General features: G+C 41.6%; 1 protein-coding gene across 3 annotated transcripts in view; it reads right to left on the bottom strand.

Moving 5' to 3' along the window:
- Window positions 1-19,575, bottom strand: part of MIER2 (MIER family member 2) — a 52,286-nt gene that overhangs the window by 14,699 nt on the left and 18,012 nt on the right. For all 3 annotated transcript variants that reach the window (XM_088149377.1, XM_088149376.1, XM_025171458.2), the window contains 4 exons: window positions 18,184-18,307; window positions 9,190-9,296; window positions 4,661-4,730; window positions 4,039-4,190 (listed from right to left, as the gene is read on the bottom strand). In XM_088149377.1, the coding sequence (XP_088005503.1) occupies window positions 4,039-4,190; window positions 4,661-4,730; window positions 9,190-9,296; window positions 18,184-18,307 (453 nt within the window). The remainder of the gene's footprint in view (window positions 1-4,038; window positions 4,191-4,660; window positions 4,731-9,189; window positions 9,297-18,183; window positions 18,308-19,575) is intronic.

The following is a 19,575-nucleotide window of genomic DNA, read 5'->3' on the forward strand; positions in this document are numbered from 1 at the left end:
GTAATTAATGGAATTGGAGGAATGCACAGACAAGGGATTTTATCCAGGGATGGAAGAACACATTCCCAAGCAAATGCCACTCCATACTGGAAGAGAACGTCAGGCACTACTTTGTGATGACAGAGGCAAATTGATAAAGTTTTGGACATCTCCATTGCTGGAAATGATTGTTGGAACGCCTGAGATACAGGGTCATTTTGACAGGAGTTTAAGTAGGTCCAGGTAATTCATGTATCAACTGAACATTGTTGGGGTCTTGTGAGATAGACCTCTACCAGTGAGTTGCCTGGAATGCACTAGTCCCAGAGGTTGATGGTCAAATGTAATGAGGACTGAGGTTGAATTCTGCCATCTTCATTGACATAAAAACTGCACCGGTGTTTTCTGATGCAATTTGCACATCATTATTTATGTAAGAGTTCACATTTCAGCAGTCTAATATGGAACGGACCACCTCCTTCTTTCCTTTGGACATTGACTTATGGTGAGAAAATACCACAGGTACCAATGCAGGAGATACACTGATCATATTGCTTGCTGCAGGAGTAATCCTGAACTTCATCCTCCAGAAGGAGAGCAGGAGAGGGCTTTATTAAGCCCACCAGAGACCACTGAAAAAACTCCAGGATATAGCCCAACTTGATGACTGTCAAAATCTCAGAACCAAGGCGACACCTTCCCAAGTCAGATCATCTGATGGGGTCTGATACACCAGGGCCTTGGAGTCCAAGTTAATACCTATGAATATCACCTTGCCTGTTGCAAGTAGGGAAACACTGTGGCTGGCTGTTGGGCTTATCAGTTAGTGTAGCTGGTTGCTTGGCACCTTATTTTAGGTGGCAATAACTGAGATGAACATGCAGAATGCACTTCCTAAAATCAAGTCTTGCTTTGTGGAAAGGTTTGGGAGTGAGGCTCCAGGAGTCACATTTTTTACCACCTTCGGCACATAGTGCAGTATATCACCAATGTTCACTTGGAAGTGGTCCTCACCATTCCAATTAAGGTCTTCCACTCATGCACGCATTTCAGATCTGAGCCAAGCATGGCAACAAAATTTGATAATGCCTGCTAGATGGCAGAAGCCAAAATCAGCAACTTGTTTGGCCATGCTTGTTTGTTTTTGGATAAAGTTTCTACAAGAAAAATGACAGCAATGTAACATTTGTCCTTTGGTAAAAGGGCCAGCAGAGATGCCATCTTCTCACAAAAAACCAGCTGATACTGGTTTGTACACATCTGATGGTAAGAGCTGCTGAAGTATGGCTGATCACTATTTCTTTCTTTCTCTCTCTCATTCTCAAAAATTTATATGGCTGCACATCTTATGCAATATAACCCTTGGAGGCTAACAACAATCAAACCAATTTAAATATATTTTAAAATACAAGCATGCCGCCACAAAATTAAAACCACCACACTCTAACCAAGGTACCATACTAACTCACACCAGCTGCACATGTGCTGGGATCAACTCACATCCTGGCCCAATGCCTGGGGGATGAGCCAGGTGTTTGTGGCTTTCAGGAAGGCCAGGAGGTAAAGGACCGATAGAACTCAGGGGGAGGTTGTTCCATAGGCCAGACATGGCTACAGAGAAGGCACACCTCCTAAGTCTTGCCAGATTGCAATGTTTGGTAGAGGAGATCTGGAGCATGTCCATTCTGTCAAATCTGGTGGGATGGGCAGGCACCCTCAGGGAGAGGCAGTCCCACACATAACCTGGCCCTGTGCAGCATCATCTGGGTAGTGTTGTTCCCTGGATCTCTCTTAATATTGAAAGGGAGAGATATGGACTGGGCTTGACAAGTGTGTTAGAGTGATAGTAATCAATAAGCTTGGGACCAAGATCACTGATATCTCTTTGAGACTGTACGGCAGTGTTTCTCAAGCTTAGCAGCTTGAAGATGGATGGACTTCAAATTCCAGAATTCCCCAGCCAGCATGGCTGGCTGTGGAATTCTGGGAGTTGAAGTCCACTCATCTTAAAGTTGCCAAGGTTGAGAAACACTACTGTAGGGCAAATCAATACAGAGCCAAGTGGGTCAGAGGATACAGCTGCTGTCATGTTAGTTTTTTTCCCCCCCTCATAGGAGAGCTGAAGCCAAGTGCAGTGAGGCTAGTATGTCAAGTCCCTCACAGCAGAGTGCAACCCAGCAAAAAAGATTCATTAGGAACGTCATTAATTAGCTTTATGTCAAGAAGGTAAAGGGCCAATATACAAAATAATGGAACTGAATGCAACACAACTTTGCCCATTTATTAGTGAATTAAATAGAGTGGAGTTTCTCAAAGCTGTTTGAACTTCTTGTCCCCAGAAAGCCCAGCTGAAGACTAACCATCCTTCTTCTAGATAAGACCGACCTTGGAATATCCATGTGTTCATCATTAATGTTTGGAAGATATTCCTGTTTTTCCCCAATCCCAGAGATTGAATTTACACTGTGGTTAATTAGCGAATTTTTGACAATATGCCAAATGTGTGATCTTCTCCAAGACACAGCAGGCCTGGGGGCAGCTTCCTGCCACATCCCCATAACACTTACAAAGGACAGCCTTCCATGGGCCATTGGCTCATCACACACACACAACAAGCAGCAAGTTTCTTACTGCCAAATCAGCTCCAGAAGATTCAGGTGATAATTGCTGTGTAGGCCTATCACCCATATGTGTAATGAAAAGGTCATGAAAAAGACCTCTCTGTTATGTATTTGGGGTATTTTCATAATATTTCCAAATTTCTTCAAGAAAACAATGAGCAAAGAACTCTATATCTGGAAATAAACATTACCACAACGGTTCTCGAAGTTTGTGATGCCGAACCCCCTAAAGTTATAAGGGAATTTGTGTAACTCACCTCATGAATAAAAGCAATGATCATATTTGAGTTAGGGCTATGTGGGTAAGAAATGAATAAATACAAATAATACATAAAAGAGATGTTACTTTCATCATACTTTTTTTTTGTCTTAGGCTGTGTCAAGACCCCAAGCAGAGCACAATCATGTAAGCAAGATTAATAGAGTTTCATTAATCAGGTTTAATGTGAAGAAATCCAGGACTTAGGTACAGAATCTTGGAAACTAAATAAGGAAAGCTCCCACCCTCATTTATGAGAATTCATTACGACAGGGTCTCTGTCGGTTGTTTGAACCTCTTTTTTCCAGAAGGCAAAACAGAGAATAACTGCCCTTTTCCCAGATAAGCCTGACAATGAAATATCCATCTGCTCTTTAGAGGTGTTTTGAAATGTTCCCTTTTCCTTCTCGGCCTCAGTGAACTCACTCACTTTTACGAGCTATAAAAAAACTGGTCATCTTTAGCTTGCCTCTTACCATCCAACAAAATGTTTTACATGAGTGAAAAATCTACAAACTGAAGATAATGAGTAGAGAGACAGACATTTACTATCACATATAGCCCTACAGATTCTCTGAAAATGATGGCTATACTGCTACACACCACACAAGAAGTCCCCAACTGCTATGGATAGTTTTGATACCTACAATTTGCTCGCAACTCACTCACTCTAGGATTTGCTCATCCTTTAGCTTTCAAAAGATTGTGCCAGTAAGGTGGGGGCAGCAAAGTCCCATCTCTTTATGGAACTCCATAAACTCACTTTATGGATCTCTAAATCTGGGTCCACATCCTGCACTTAACTGGGTTACAACTGATTTCTTGGGTTTACACAATATGCTGACTGATAAACTATCTCAAAAGGGTAGGTTTCCACAACATACTAAGCCCCCCCCCAAATCAAACTAACATTAAAAATAACTATGGTGCGTAACTGTAGCACCTGACCAGGGCAAGTCTGTTGCACAAATGCAAGGTCAGAGTCACTGCTATGGCTGGAACACCTTTGAGAACAGGCAAAGCTACTTTTGTGTTGCACTGGTCTCCTTCTCTGTTGGGGGGAGATTTGAGGGTGCATCAAAGCTTTTAAATTAACCCATTAATTAATTTTCCTACTGCTCACAAACATTTCCCTTGCAGCAATCTCACTCGTGGTGTGGGAGCCCTTGCCATACTCACTTGTTCATTATCCTTCACCATCTCTCCTTCTGGAAGGCTGGCATTGGAGACTTCATCCCATCTCCTCTTGATAGCTCGGAAGAGGAATTCTTCCACCTCCCTCTCAGGGAGGATGTTTGGGTCCCACAGCAACTGGTCATCATTTTCATAGACTAGATAAAAAAGTGTCAGAGAGAGACACTGAACCCGGAGCTGAGAAAACCATTTCTACCTTCCTGTTACAAGAAATCTGGGAAACTGGGGTCAACCAAACTCGGTCCGAGGGCCTGGCTGCACTCATGGCAATACTGTGACAAAGGTTCTGGGAGAACCTTAGCTTCGATGTGAGAACCTCAATGAAAAAGCTTAAATAGGCTGCAGAGAAGACTAGCCATTCAAGCAATGTGCCCCTGAAAGGCTTGTTCTTTTAATTGTATGTAAAACACAGCACTTTTCACTTTTGCAGTTGCTATTTCTTTGCTTTTCCAAAACTCCAAAATCCTGAGCTGGTTTTGTCCAAGGACAGCCCAGTTTGCGCAGTTCCTGAACCTGAAGGTTAATTTCTGGGAAGGGAGGTAAAAGACATGCATGCCGCACTGCCAGAAGCAAAGGAACCAGGAGTCACACAAGAAAAGTTGCTCACCTTTTTCACCCTGCCTGTTCAAGTGCAGGAGAGGGACAACTGCCTGGTACTGAGGTCCCACCATGATCTCCTGGGGGAGGAAATTAAATGGGTAGATATTATAAGGGGAAGAACAGCATCTTTGAGAATGGGGTTGCTAAATTCCATCTGCAAAGAGGATGCATTTTTCCTTAACTGGAATATCTGCCCAAGAAGCTTCACTGGTATTACAGTTATCCCCAACCTGTTGCCTTCCAGATGCATCTGGATTACAACTCCCACCATTCCAGTCAGTGAGGTTTAGAGGAGCAACATGTATGGAGAATGTCAAGTCCGCTCTGAGAACATTGCTACTTGCCTAGGGGCAAGGCCACTGAGACTTTACATATTGCTTGTTACTTTATTTACTGTGCCGTAACAGTGGTAAATGTAATGGTGGCCATTCATTTCCCAAAGGCCCTCCAGAACCACTCTGCCTTTAACTATTTGCAGAAAGCCAGCAATGGGGTGCCAATCTAATTTCAAAGGGAAAGAGTGTTCTACAATGTGGGGGCTGCAACAGAAAAACACTGTCTGTGAGCTCCCCCTACTTCATTTCCCCTACACGGGGGCCATTAAAAGATGTTGCTGGGGCATCTGCCCAGGATGAGTTGGCCAGATCACCTCTGTGCAGAGGAGGCAGTCCTTGGTACCAAGACAAATGGGGCTTTATTGGTCAAACCCAGTTCTTTGGATTGCACCTGGAAATATGTATGTATGTATGTGTGATGGAATGGTTTGATGAAGGCCACGCTCGGGGAGATAAGCATTTCCTTAGGCCCCAACAGGAGTGTGGGAAGGTTAAGAAGATGAGACTGGCACCACCCTAAGGAATTCACGGTGTTTTGGCTGGCTGGCTGGCTTGGGAAGTTTAGATTCAGTCTGGAGAGATTCTGTCTTTGAGGTGGAAGCTAATAAACGCAACAGAACTGTATCTGTACTGTCTCATGGAGTTCTTTGGGCTGAACCTGACATCAATCTCTCCAGACTGAATCTAAACTTCCCAAGCCAGCAAGCCAAAACACCGTGAATTCCTTAGGGTGGTGCCAGCCTCATCTTCTTAACCTTCCCACGCTCCTGTTGGGGGCTAAGGAAATGCTTATCTCCCCGAGCGCGGCCTTCATCAAACCATTCCATCACAGTATGTATGTATGTATGTATGTATGTATGTTTCAAATTTGTCACTGCCCATCTCACTGCAGAGTGACTCTGGGTGTTTTACAGTAAAAAAGAATAAATATTAATTAAAATACACTACAACAACAAGATTCTTATGTAATACTTCCAAGAGACTGGTGTTAATTAGGAGTAATTAGACTCAGGGAGTGTCTTCAAGGCACCAGCCACCCCCAGGGTTGGTTATATCTCTTCTCACCCCATGTGAGTTGGCAGAGTCAGGTTTTCAATTCCTTCTGGAAAGCTGGGAGGGTAGGGGCCCGCCTCACCTCTGGGCGGGGGGGGGGAGAATATTTCATAGGGCAGGGGCAACAGTTACCAATGCGAAGACTGCAAAACAGGTGCTTTATGACTGTGCTTCATTTTCCACCAATTGCATTCTCTGGGTGATCTTCAGAGGGAGTCTTGTGTATAGTGCATTGTAGTAGTCTAAACAGGTGGTGATGAAAGCACAAGATACTGCAGCGCTTGCAGGGCAGAGACAGATACTCCGACAGTGAAGATTTCAGTTGGCAAACCTAGCCAGTTGCCCCACCTGTCCACCGCCATCCCGTGTGCACTGTTTCAAGGAGAAGAGGTAGCTACCTGGAGTGGGGCTGGAGAAGACAGCTAAAGGTGATTTAAGGTCACAGACCTAGTAAGTGAAACTTGGGATTGGGGTTGCAGCTGAAAAAGTGAAACTTACTTCCAAGAACGCATTGAATAGAAAAGGCAGGATCTAAGGGACTGCCAATTTTGGCCTGACCAGCAAAATGAGTTAGTCCTTCTCACCCAAAGCAGAACTCCCCGTAGTGCTTACTGGGTGAGCAAACAAGAAAAAGGCAGAGACAGAAGAAAGAGGAAGAGCCAAGGACTGGGAGAGGCTGCTGGCTGAGAAGATGGCATTATGGTCATGGGAGGAGAGAGAGCAGAGCTTCTCAATTCCTACTTTGGTTTGGTCATTTCCCAAAGGGGACTGGGTTCCAATGGACCTAAGCAGAACAATTGACACAAGGAGGGAATGGCAAACCGAGGTAAAGAGATGATAACAGAGCACATGAACAAATATAAGTCTCCAGGACCAGACCAATTCTTTTGGAGAATCTTGAATGAGCTTATAGAAGTCAGCTTCCTTTCTGTGCTCTTTAAGAAATCTTGGTGACGTAATGCCAGAGGACTGGAGAATGGCAAATGTTCCTCTCTTCAAAAAGGGGAAGAAAGAGGTTGATACCAGGCAAAGCTACAGAAGAGAATATCAAACAGTCAGTTTGCAAGCATTTAGAAATGAATCCCATTGCTTGGCAATGTCAACTCAACCTGATCTCTCCCTCTCTCTCTCTTTTCGGCAAAGAGACTACTTTAGTTGATCATGGGAATTTAGTAGATATAGTATACCTTGGCTTTCACAAAATATCTAATAAAGTCACCTGTGAAATTTTAGTAGGAAGAAGACGGCAAAATGCGGGCTGGATTTTGCTATTAAATGAATACAGATGGACACAGATGAATACAAAACTGGTTTAACAATTGTATCTGGCAAGTATATAACAATGGCATCACATCAAGTTGGGAGGAGGCATCAAGTGGTATACCCTGCAGGGCTCCTTTCTAGGCCCTATCCTAGTCAACATATTTATAAATGGCTTGGATGAGGGGTTAGAAATATGATTATCAAACTGGTGGGCAATACAAAGATAGTAGGGATAACAAACTCTGTAGAGGATGGAATCAAGATTCAGGAGGATCTTGAGAAGCAGGAATAATAAGCATTAACCAGCAAGATGAACCTCAACAGGAAGAAACACCAAGTCCTTCATACTGGTAGGAAAAATCAAGAGCATGATTGTAGGATGGGAGAAAACTACTTCACAGCAGCATATGCAAAAAGGATCTGGGTGTCTTGGTGAATCACAAACTGAGCATGAGGTAACGATATCTTGCAGCTGCAAAAAAGAGCTATCTGAGGGGCTGTCATGTAGAAGAAAGCCACTGTTCACAACTCATCTAGAGGACAGGAGAAGAAACAATGAGTTTATATTACAAGGAAGCAGGTTTTGGTTGGATATCAGGAAAAAAATTCTAACAGAACTGTTTGACAGCAGAACAGATTGTCTTGGCAGGTGTTTAAAAAGAGGATGGATGGCCTTCTCTTGAGGACATTATAGATTCCTGCACTGCTCAGGGGATTGGATTAGATGGTTTTCAAGGTCCTTTCTAGCCCTTACGCTGCCTATTTGCATGATACTAACAGCTAATTCAATTGGTGAAGATTCCAATTGAGGTTGGATTTTTAGGGAACTAAAATGGTATAATCCACGCACAAGATTGAGGTATCAAAAAATTGAGGGAAAAGGACTCCAGTTTCTGCAGAAATGAAAACCATGTGAATAAAAAATAGATCAATGACAGCTGAGTGTGCCAAGCTGGCCAAGGAGGCTAACTGACTATTGTGGGAAGAGATCCAATAAATCAAGAGGAGAAATGGAATGGAACATACAGAAAAGGATCTGGATGGCTGACTAACATCCTGAATGAGAACGTTCCACACTATAACACTTTGCCACAGGACCCACTTGTGAGTTGTAACTGTTATTTTAAAAGTTCTCTCAGAAATAGGCCACTTTCTTGTTTAGCCCAAGGTTGAAGAGGATGTGGCAACTGCTGCAATGATGTCATCAGAGTAATTTTGCACTGCATGGAGAAGAGGGGAAGTTAAGGGATGAAATGGGTATCTTAAACCTCCTAGAAGCTTAAGACAACTAGGTTGGAGGAGGGACCTTACAGTCAGAAATCCTGCTGCCAAATTTGTCAGTGTGAAATTAGAAGAGGGCTCAGAAATGGGGCTGGGGAGCCACATGATTCCCCAGCCTCATTTCTGAGCAATTCTTGAGTCCCCATTTCTGAGCATTTCCTCCAATTTCTCCCTGGCTTCCGAAGATCCAAGCCAGCAGCGTCCTAACTGGAGCATCTCATCATCCAGACTTTCAACCCTAGCCACTGTCAGAAGCCATCTCGTTCCAAAGATGGAAACCTAAACATGTGATATCACTCACAGGATTTCCACTGTTATCATCCATGATAGCTCAAACTGGTATCAAAATTGAACTGTCTCTTTCATGACTCACTTCTGAGCTTCCTGGAGGTACCTGGCTATCCATTGTCAGGAACAGAGAGCTGAGATAGATGACCTCTTAAGCCAATTTCTGCTGGCTCCTGCAAACACAAACAGCTTGAGCCTTAAATCTTCTGTGGGAATCAGAGCCACAAGTTTGCCAGACGAGCAGAATTTGTTGAGTATCTGTGCTTTCCCTACTTCTCTAAATGGGGAAAACGATTAGGGGATGCCGAAGCCTTACCTTCTTGCAATCATTAGGAGGTATGGAATCTTCTTCAGAGTCTTCAGCTGAGAAGGAAGCACAAGGGGAGGAGCAAGCAGCCTTGTCTCCGTCTGCAACAAAATTAGCTTGGAGGAGAGAAGAGACCAAGAGGACTATCACTCTTTCCACTTTTAGTTGAGAAAATTGGTTTTGTCAGTAATAAAGCAGAGAACAAGCAGAACTTAAGAGTGCACTTAACAACCGTCATAAAGCAGATAAAGTCACTATAGAGTCAAACTGGATAATTATTTTTTCTATAAATGAAAGTTACATATGTTGATTCTCTTTAGGTAGATATTATCTCTCTGTTTATTATCTTGTTTTATTCTGTTTTTAACTTGGCGTTTATTCTGAGACTTTTACCTTTGATTCTGTAACAGTTCTATAGCTATTGTAAGCAGCTACAGTATTTTCTGGAACAAGAACCAATATAGAAATAATATTTAATAAATACATTATAAAAAAAAGTGAATGAAGCAGTAGAAATCCAAAAGCATTCAGAGTTTTACTTAGGTAACAAAAGCATGCAACCCCCTTTTAAGGCTTCCTCCAGCCCAAAGTTGCGAAAGGTTTTGGACTACAATTCCCATCAATCCCAATTGGCACGTTGGCTGGATATCACTCAAGATATGGTCCAACACCCATTCAGGGAAGGTAAGAAAACTGGGCCCAGCTGTATTATTTATAAATAAATACATAAAATTATCTTGTCAGTGCAGATTCTGTAGCTGTTCTGCATCTGTGTTACTTTTTTTCTATTATGTCTCAGCCATTAAATTTGTAGGAGCATCTGATTTGAAACTTGGATATTTCAGGTATTTTCTCTCAAAATACCTATTTATAAGCACATTTTTGACCAAAGGCCTATCTAATCCAATGAATTGCCCCCTTTACAGCAGCTGGTCAAACTCCATCCAAGGAAACCCTCAAGCAAAGTGTGTGAGTGTTCACCCACTCATTCTAGTGCTCCACAGTACTAATATTCCAAATATTTTGCCTCCAAGGAAGTCTAATAGCCACTGATAGATACTGGCCAAATTCAGCCCACTGAGTTTTGCTGTGTTCCTCCAACCCTAAAAGTGTGGGGAACCTTTGTGGGTGTGTAGCTTCACCCACACCCACTGGTTGAGTTCAATCTTTGGCCAGCAAAGATTCAAGGATGCAGCTCTTTAAGACACTTCTATTGCAAATACTAGAAAAACCATAAATTAGAGCTTCAAGCTATCCATCCATCTATCCATCCACGTATGTCTCAAGGTTGAAGTTCTATGTCTCTTTTCCCCATGTATGTGCTTGAAGGAGCTGAGAGCTGACCTTCTCTGTGCATTGTTACTGTAATGGGCCTGTCCAGTCTCAAGTTCACTGCACCTGACCTTGTTTCTTCTAGCCCTCAGAGTGGGTATCAAATGAAGTTTAATGGGAAAAATACAGACATGTCCTCCCACTCTCATAGAAATCATCGGTGGAAGGAACCATTTTAGACTTCAAGTCTGATCTCTGCTCAGTGCAGGAAGCATCACTGACAGATGGATATTCAACCATTGCTTGAAACCATCCAGCAAAGGCAAGGCATAACTCTCCTTACTTAATGCTCTACTGCTGAACTGATATTATGAGTAGGAAATGCTTCCTAATCTTCAACTGGAATTGATAATCTTCTAAGTTAAGACTGTTATTCTGAGGCCTTCACTCTGGGATGAGAGAAAACAGACAATTAAGTCTTCTATCGGATCCCCCATCATACATTTGAAGAGTGCTCTCCTATCCCTCAAGTCTTATTTCTCAAAGGTAAACACTGCCATTTCTTCAGTCTCTCTTCTCAGAACTTAGTTTCTATTCCCTTGATTTTTCTTATGGCTTACTGGACTGTTTCCTAAAACATGGGGCCCAGAATTGAACTCAATACCTAAGATGGGATCTGCAGATGGTTTATAGAATCACCGAAATCAAGAAGTTGGAAGGAACTGTTAGTCAAATCCAAGCTCCTTGCAGGAGGCCATATTAAAGCAACCTTGAATGATGGCTATCCAGCTTCAGTTGGTCACATCCCATGAAAGGGAGCACACCTTGGGTCATTGGTTCAACTGTTAAACTACTATTATTGCTAGGAAGTTGTTCCTATTACAGGTAGTCCTTGACTTATAACCACAATTGGGACTAGAAAATTAATTGTTAAGTGGTGTTAAGGCATCACGTGACCACACCCAATTTTATGACCTTTTTGCTGCAGTCATTAAGCGAGACATCATGTGACTGCAACTTGCAACCTTCCTTGCTGGCTTCCCCATAGACTTTGCTTGTCAGGATCCAGCTGGGAAGATCACAGATGGCAATCACATGACCGCAGGATGCTGCAACTGTCATAAATGTGCAATGGTTGCCAAGTGCCTGAATCACAATCACATGACTGTGGGGATGCTGTGATGGTCATAAGTGCGAGGACCGGTTGTAAGTCACTTTTTTCAGTGCCATAACTTCGAATGGTCGCTAAATGAATGGTCATAACTGTGGAGTCCTTGGGGTTCTCTGAGCTTGGTTGTTTTCTTGCAAACATTTCATTACCTGGCTAGGTAACATCTTCAGTGCTAGAGTGGAATGGGGTTTGCTCTCTGTTTATATTCAGTGGTATGCTCTGCCAGTGTTGGTGTTGGTGGGGGTGGGGGTTTTGTTTTATTTTTTCCTCTGGTAGTTCCTTGATTAGGGTATTGTTTACTGCTTGATTGTATGTCTGGTGATAATCTTGGTGTTAATCTCTGCTTATCTGGGTGATGATTGCTGGTAAGGAGATGTTCTGGTCTTTTGTTTTCCTTTTTATTGTCTCTTTTGAATAGTGTGGATGTTGTTTATCTCTATGTGCCTGTTGATGGCTACCTTGTCTGAATACCAAGCTTCCAAGAATTCCCTCACATTTTTGGATTTAGCTTGGTCTAAGATGCTGACAGTTTCCCAGTTGAAACTATGGTTAAGTATGTCCATGTGTGGTGAGATTAAGGAGTTTTCGTCGTGTCTTCTGACTGCTAGTTGGTATTCATGGATGCGCTCTGCTAGCCTTCTGCCTATCTGTCCTACACAGTGGTTGTTACAGTCCTTACACTGTACGTTGTAGATGACTCTTGTTTTTTCTTCTTGGGCTACAGGGTCTTTTGGTTTGCTTAAGATGTTTTGGAGGGCTTTAGTTGGTTTATGTGCTACGGAGATGCCATGTGGTTGTAATAGTTTGTTCGTAGTTTCTGAGACATTTCTGATGTATGGCAGTGTTATCCTTGTCATGGCTGGTGTTGGTTGTGTTGTAGTAGGTTGAGTGGCCAGGCTCTTTTTGATAAAGTTGTGTGGACATCCATTTTGTTGGAAGATGTTGTATAGGCGGTCTGTTTCCTTTTTCTGCTGTTCTGGGTTGCTGCAGTGCATTTGTGTTCATCTGAATAATGTTCTTACACAGCTCCTCTTGTGGGAGGTTGGGTGTTACTTTGGCAATGGAGTACTTGATTAGTGTGAGTTGTCTTCCGATAGACTTGGGTTTCTAATTTGCTGTTGTTTCCTCTGCAGAATGAGGATGAGGATATCCAGGAAGGGTAGTGTGTTGTTGTTTTCTTTCTCTTCCACACAACAACATGCTACCCTTCCTAGATATCCTCATCAGCAGAGGAAACAACAGCAAATTAGAAACCCAAGTCTATTGGAAGACAACCCACACTAATCAAGAAAAACAAAAGACCAGAACATCTCCTCACCAGCAATCATCACCCAGATAAGCAGAGATTAACACCAAGATTATCACCAGACATACAATCAAGCAGTAAATAATACCCTAATCAAGGAACTACCAGAGGAAAAAACAGAAGAAAACAAAACTCACACCCGCACCAACACTGGCAGGGCATACCAGAATATAAACAGAGAGCAAACCCCATTCCACTCTAGCACTGAAGATATTACCTAGCCGGGTAACGAAAATTATGAAATATCAGCCTTCTATCCCAACTTGCTAACTAGATAGGACTCCGGGTATACACAAATGGGATTTGCTTCGGAGTAAAGTTGCCTAGGATCACAATACATATCAATTACATTACAGAACTTAGGGTCCTTCAGTTGTTGTTGGACCTGCTAGTTTCAGGAAGCATAGCCATTGGGAATGATGCAACTTGTAGTTAACTCAACGTCTGGAATATCAGAGATCCCTGATCTCTGCATGACATATTAGAAAATAAGGCTGCAATCCTATCAGATGCTATGAAATGAATCAAATTGACTACATAACAGGAAACAGGATGGGGAAATCCAGGACACTTCTAGGTGCAGATTGTAGAACATATCATGGATTATTGATGTCAAATATATGAGTTAGCTTTAGAAAACAGAAGCGCGTAGATGTGCGAGCAAGATTTGACCTGAAGGACAGACAGAATATCTGATCAGTGTAAGAAACAGAATTAGTATGCTTCACTTATGTAATAGAGAACCTCAAGAACAAAAAGAAGAGATAAGAAACATGGTGAAAGCTGGAAAAAAATCCCCAAAACTTCAAAGAAGAAAAGATACAAGTGGCTTACACAATACGCTATCAGGGTAACCACGAAAAAATGGAGGAGAAAAGTCTTGCACAATAAGGACATATAGTGACCAAATGCAGACTTCCAACATCAAGCAAGAAAGGCCGAGAAAAAAAAAATCTCAGTTAGGAATGTCAACAACCAGAGGAACCCAACAAGATAAGAAAAGCAAGAGATGTGTGAGAAGACTGAAGAAATCACAGGAAAATCTGCAGCTAAGGTGGGAATATTCAACAAGAAGAAACCTAATAGAGGCAAAGGAGATTAATAGAAGATGGAAAGACTACACTTAATCTCTTTACCAGCAGGATTATTGAATGACAGAAACATTTTCAGAGGCAGAATATATTCAGCAACCGACTGCACTAGAAAGGGAAGAACAATAGGCAATAGGCTGGCTGTCAAATAGGAAAACACCAGGCACAGATTATGTACTCACTGAACTGTTTAAAGCTGCACAGGAAGAAGCTAGGTGTGAATAGCTCAGACAATATGGAACAAGACTGTGCTGCCTAGAGATCTGCAAAGATCAGTATATATAACTATACTGAAGGAAGGAAGTACAAATGAATGTGTACATTGCCAAACCACTGCACTCACTCCTCATACAAGGGAAGTTTTGTTTTAGATCTTACAAAAGAAGAGTAGAGGCATACACAGAGAGTGCAGAGGGACATGCAATCCAATTGCTAATGTAAGTGGGACACTAGAAAAAACAAGAGTATGTTAGATTTACCTTTACTTTATTGACTACATTAGCACCTCTGATTGTGTAGATCACGCTAGGATGTGGAATATATTAAGGCTAATGGGTGGGCTAGAACACGTGATTATTCTAACAGAAGGGAATATCTGTAGCTCAGGATGAACTGTGGTGTTCTTGGTGCTCTCTGAGCTGGGTTGTTTGCTTGCAGACGTTTCATTATCCAACTAGGTAACATCATCAGTGCTAGTGAATGTGGGGTTTGCTCCCTTTTTATATATAGTAGCTTGCCCTGCCAGTGTTGGTGGAGATGTGGTTTTCTCCTTGGTAATTCCTTGGTTGGGGTATTGTTCTCTGCTTGATTGTTTGTCTGGTCTTAATCCCTGCTTACCTGGATGTTGGTTGCTGGAGAAGATGTGTTCTGGTCTTTTTGTTTCCTTCTTAGCTTTTTTTTTATTGTGGCTTTTGAATGGTGTGTAAATGTGGCTTATCTCAAATGTGCCTATTGATGGCTTTGTCTAATGCCAAGCTTCCAGGAATCCCCTAGCGTTTCTGGATTTAGCTTGGTCTAGAATGTTCCGAGTTGAAACTGTGGTTGGTCTGTCCATGTGTTGTCAGATTAAGAAGTTTTTGTCGAGTCTTCTGACAGCTAGGTGGTGTTCATGGATGCGCTCTGCCAGTCTTCTGCCCGTCTGTCCTACATAGTGGTTGTTACAGTCCTTACTGTATGTTGTAGATGACTCCTGTTTTTTCTTCTTGGGCTACTGGGTCTTTTGGTTTACTTAAAACATTTTGGAGGGCTTTAGTTGGTTTATGTCTACGGTGATGCCATGTGGCTGCAATAGTCTGTTGGTTGTTTCTGATATGTTTTTGATGTATGGCAGAGTTATCCTTTTCATAGCTTGTGTTGGTTGTGCTGCCGTGGGTTGAATAGTCAGACACTTTTTGAGGTTGATGTTAAATATAAATGAATGTTGAGTTTTAACCTTGTGTTTGTATTATTTGTGTGCTTGTCAGCTGTCCAGGACTGTTTAACATAATATATAACATTTTCAAATAAATAAATTCACAGCTGAAACTAAATAAGTGAAAGTGGTAGATAGTTTTCTTTTCTTTGCTGAAGTAGAAATAAAATGGGCAGCGTGCTGGAGAAGTAAAGCGGTGATTAATCCTAGGAAAGAAGGAAGTGGCCAATTTAGACAAGATCATGAAGGGTAAGGATATTTCTATGACAACAAGGATCAGAATAGTTAAAGCAATGGTCTTCCTAGGAGTAACGTATGGCTGTGAAAGCTGGACATTAAGAAAGAATGAGAGAAAGAAGATAGACATCTCTGAATTATGGATTTAGAGATGGTTACTAAGTTACCATGGACTGCAAGAAGAGCCAATCAATTGGTCCAGGAAGAAGTAAATGCTGGCTGCTTCCCTGAGGTGATGATTAGCCAGTAGAAACTAACATACTTTGGACATGTGATGCAAACAGATGATGGACTAGAAAAAGGAGCTGTGATTAGCAAGGTTGAGTGAAGGGGAAAGAAGAGGAGGACACTAAATAAGATAGATGAACAAGATATCACTGGAATATCTCTAGAAGAATTGTGGTTCATCACTGGGGACAAGTCAAGATGGAGACCATTTTTCCATAACATAGCCAAGAGTTGGGGCTGAATCAGTGACACCTAGTTAATTTATCATATTTACCTAAGACCAAATCCCACCAAATAGATTTTTATTTTTATTTATTTAATCTATTTATATAGCTGCTCATCTCAAATACATGACTCTGGGCGGCTTACAATATTTATATATATATATATATATATATATATATATATATATATACACACATACATACATACATACATACATACATACATATACAAAATAAAATAAAATAAAATAAAACACACAGCAGCTGCGAAAAATTGTAAAAGACAACTATTAACATTTTTTTTAATGCCTAGACCTGCACTGTATTTTAACAAGAAATTCTTTGGACTGGTTGAGCATCCCAATTAAAATATTATTATTAAATATTTTTTAAGGCTGTATTCACACAAGCTGTTAACAAGGAGAGTGAAAGGCTGAGCAACTACACAACATGCTCATCTTGATCAACTTTAATTGTTAGTTTTACTATGACTCAAGTGAGCTGTATGGACTTAACCGGTTTGATTAGTTCAGATTTGGTCAGGAGTGTTATCTGTCATCGTGTTAGGCCTTCACAATGAGAAATATCAAAGTAGTTAATAATCAGGACGTACCCAACACCTCTACAAGAAACACCAATGGTTCTTGGGGGGGAAAGTAGGTTAATGGGGGAGTGGGGGAGAATTTTCTTCTAGAGAAGCCATACAGGACATTCGGCCATCAATGTTGATAGTGATGACTGCATTGCTGCAGGTCTCTTAACCAGCGTTTTCAACCCTGGCAACTTTAAGATGTGTGGACTTCAGCTCCCAGAATTCCCTAGCCAGCTGGCTGGGGAATTCTGGGAGTTGAATCCACACATCTTAAAGTTGCCAAGGTTGAGAAACACTGTTCTATACAGTGTTTGGAAGCTGTTCTTAGCAAACTTGAATGAGCAGGATAAGTAGCAAGCAAACCCTACTGCACATGGAGGGCCCCTTCTTGTGGGAAGAACCTAATTTCTTGCCATCACCTCATTTGGTGCCTAACACCCTGGCTGCACACATGGCCCCAGCGCCCTTGATGTAGTGTGGCTCTGAGATTGGGCTTGGGTTTTATCTCTGCTTCCTAGTTCATCACCCTCAATGGACCTGAAGCAACCCAACATTGGTGGGGTGGTGGACTTGGACAAGCTCCATCTGCAGCTGGGTGGAGTTCTTAGAAATTATTTAAGAACCAGTTCACATGAATCAGGTCAATCTAGGTAGATAACACCCATGGATTCAATGTGAGGATGTGCAAAAGTTCTCAATCCAGGAATGGAGTGTCCCAGAGAATTTCCCCCTGGAATGGCATGTTCTCTGGAACATGTTCTCTGGAACATGCCATTCCTGGATTTATGAATTTTGCACATACCTTATTCAATGTATTGTGTGAAAATGGGTTAATTCAGTAACCAGATAAAGAAGGTTGTGTGAACACAGTCACAAAAATTAATTAATTAATTAATTCCTGAATAAAATCCCTTCAGCAGCATCCATAAGAAGCTGCGATGACCTCAAAATGAAGAAATGTGCACCTTGACAGGATCATGCAAACAACATGACTTACACATTTGAGTTATTCTGCATCCTAACATCTGACGCAAGTATGTACATGACATCATTTTCAGCCATTGCAAGGCAAGTGTTGTTTCCCTCCCTTGCGGATGCCTGTGAATTCCTTGCACACTAAAAATGCCTTAGAGAAATTTATGAATCCGTCTTGTGTCTTGAACCAGGCCTTTGTGAAATCAAAGGAGCTCCTGCTCCACCTGCATTCTGGAGATGGCTCTCCACTACCCACAACTGCTGATGGGTTCAGCTGTTCTCCTGACACACTACCTCCCCAACCTTTCAGCCTGTTAAGTAAGTTGTATGAATAAGGCCAGTATGTAGGAGCATACTGTGGACAGTCTCTTATTGTGGAACTGCATCCAGACACGGATTTCCTCCACAAACTGCAGCCTGAAGTACCAAAGAAAAGCTAAACTACTCCTGCTTGCCCTCCTCTGGAGATCTAAGAGATACTCTTAGTCAAACTTACAGCCAGTCTGATTGGGGAAAAGGTCTGACGCATCATGAGAAGTGACCGAAGGAGTCAGATCATCTGCCGAAGACTGCGTCTCTTCTTCTTCTTCCCCAGAAAGTAGGTCCTTTGCTATCTGCTCCTTCATTCAACAATCAGAAAAAGAGGGCATTTTTTAAAAAAAAGACAAGATCAAGTAGAATCAGAGGTTGGGTTGAAAACAAGCTAGACTAGGCTAAAATGAGGTGGTTCAACAGGTTAAGTGTCTTGCACATTGTGCTAACTGGACTTTCACACTGAGGCATAAAATATTTTTTGACATACACTATGTTATGTGAACACAGAAAATTAGCTTTGTTTGCATAACACAATCTGGTTATTGAATAAACCCATATTGCTCAGTTTACACAATGCACTGAACTACAAACTAAATGAACAGGCTGGATTTACACAACACACCATGCTAAGCCATGGAACAAACTAATCAGGTTAAAGCTAAGTGAATTTAGAATGTTGCATGAATACAGCCACTAGATCTTTAATTGATCTGATTAACTTTGTTGGGTGAACACAGACAAAAAGTTTTGTTAACCCAGAATTACATTTAGTGTGTTGATGGGTTCCCATAAAATGGTTACTGAATTAACTCATTTTAAAAATTTGTTCCACTCTTGAACATATCCACCATTAGGAATATTTTGCTAATATTTAACTGAAATCTGCATTCCTCTAACTTAAGCCTCCTAAAACATATTCCTGCCTTCTTTTATCTTCTTTACAATTCTGGCAAGAGAGCTGGAAGGGGCTATTCTGGCTCTTCAATCCAGCTGCTGGCATAGTGTAGGAATCCAAATTAAAGCTGTCCAGCTTTGGCTTGAAAGCGAAGGGGAGTCCACCAACTCCCTATGGAACTGATTTCACAAGGGTCATGATTCTTACATTGTAATCTGATCTTTGTCTGCTCAAATTCCATTGATATCAGTGGGATCTAGCTCCAGGTTAAGTAGCATTAAAAGCTATCTTGGGACCAGCTTCCTTTCTTCCAACGGAGCTTTCTGCTTGGTCAAGATCATCTGGAGATACTTTTATCTGCACCCCACAAACTGGTGGGAGGCTTTTCATTTGGAGAACCCAGGTACCAAAACTCCTTTCTGAGTGAATCTTGTTTTTTGCTGTCAGACTTCCAATGTAATATAAATGACTAGGCTGATCTCTGAAGCACTTGATCTGCCAACTGATTAAAAATCTTAATTTGCTGAGTTTTTTTTTAACCTTATTGTTTTTACTTGACTTTGTCAACTGCTATTTTATTATTCTACTGTGACTGAAATTTGTGTCTTAACTACACTATGTTGTTTCCGCTCTCCTGCACATCTGATGGAAAGAGAGGATAAAAACACATTATAAAAA

Source organism: Python bivittatus, unplaced genomic scaffold (genome assembly GCF_059951505.1).
Source record: "Python bivittatus isolate LINGU-HERP-01145 unplaced genomic scaffold, Pbiv_v1 ctg000580_np1212, whole genome shotgun sequence".
In the NCBI taxonomy this organism is placed as follows: Eukaryota; Metazoa; Chordata; class Lepidosauria; order Squamata; family Pythonidae; genus Python; species Python bivittatus.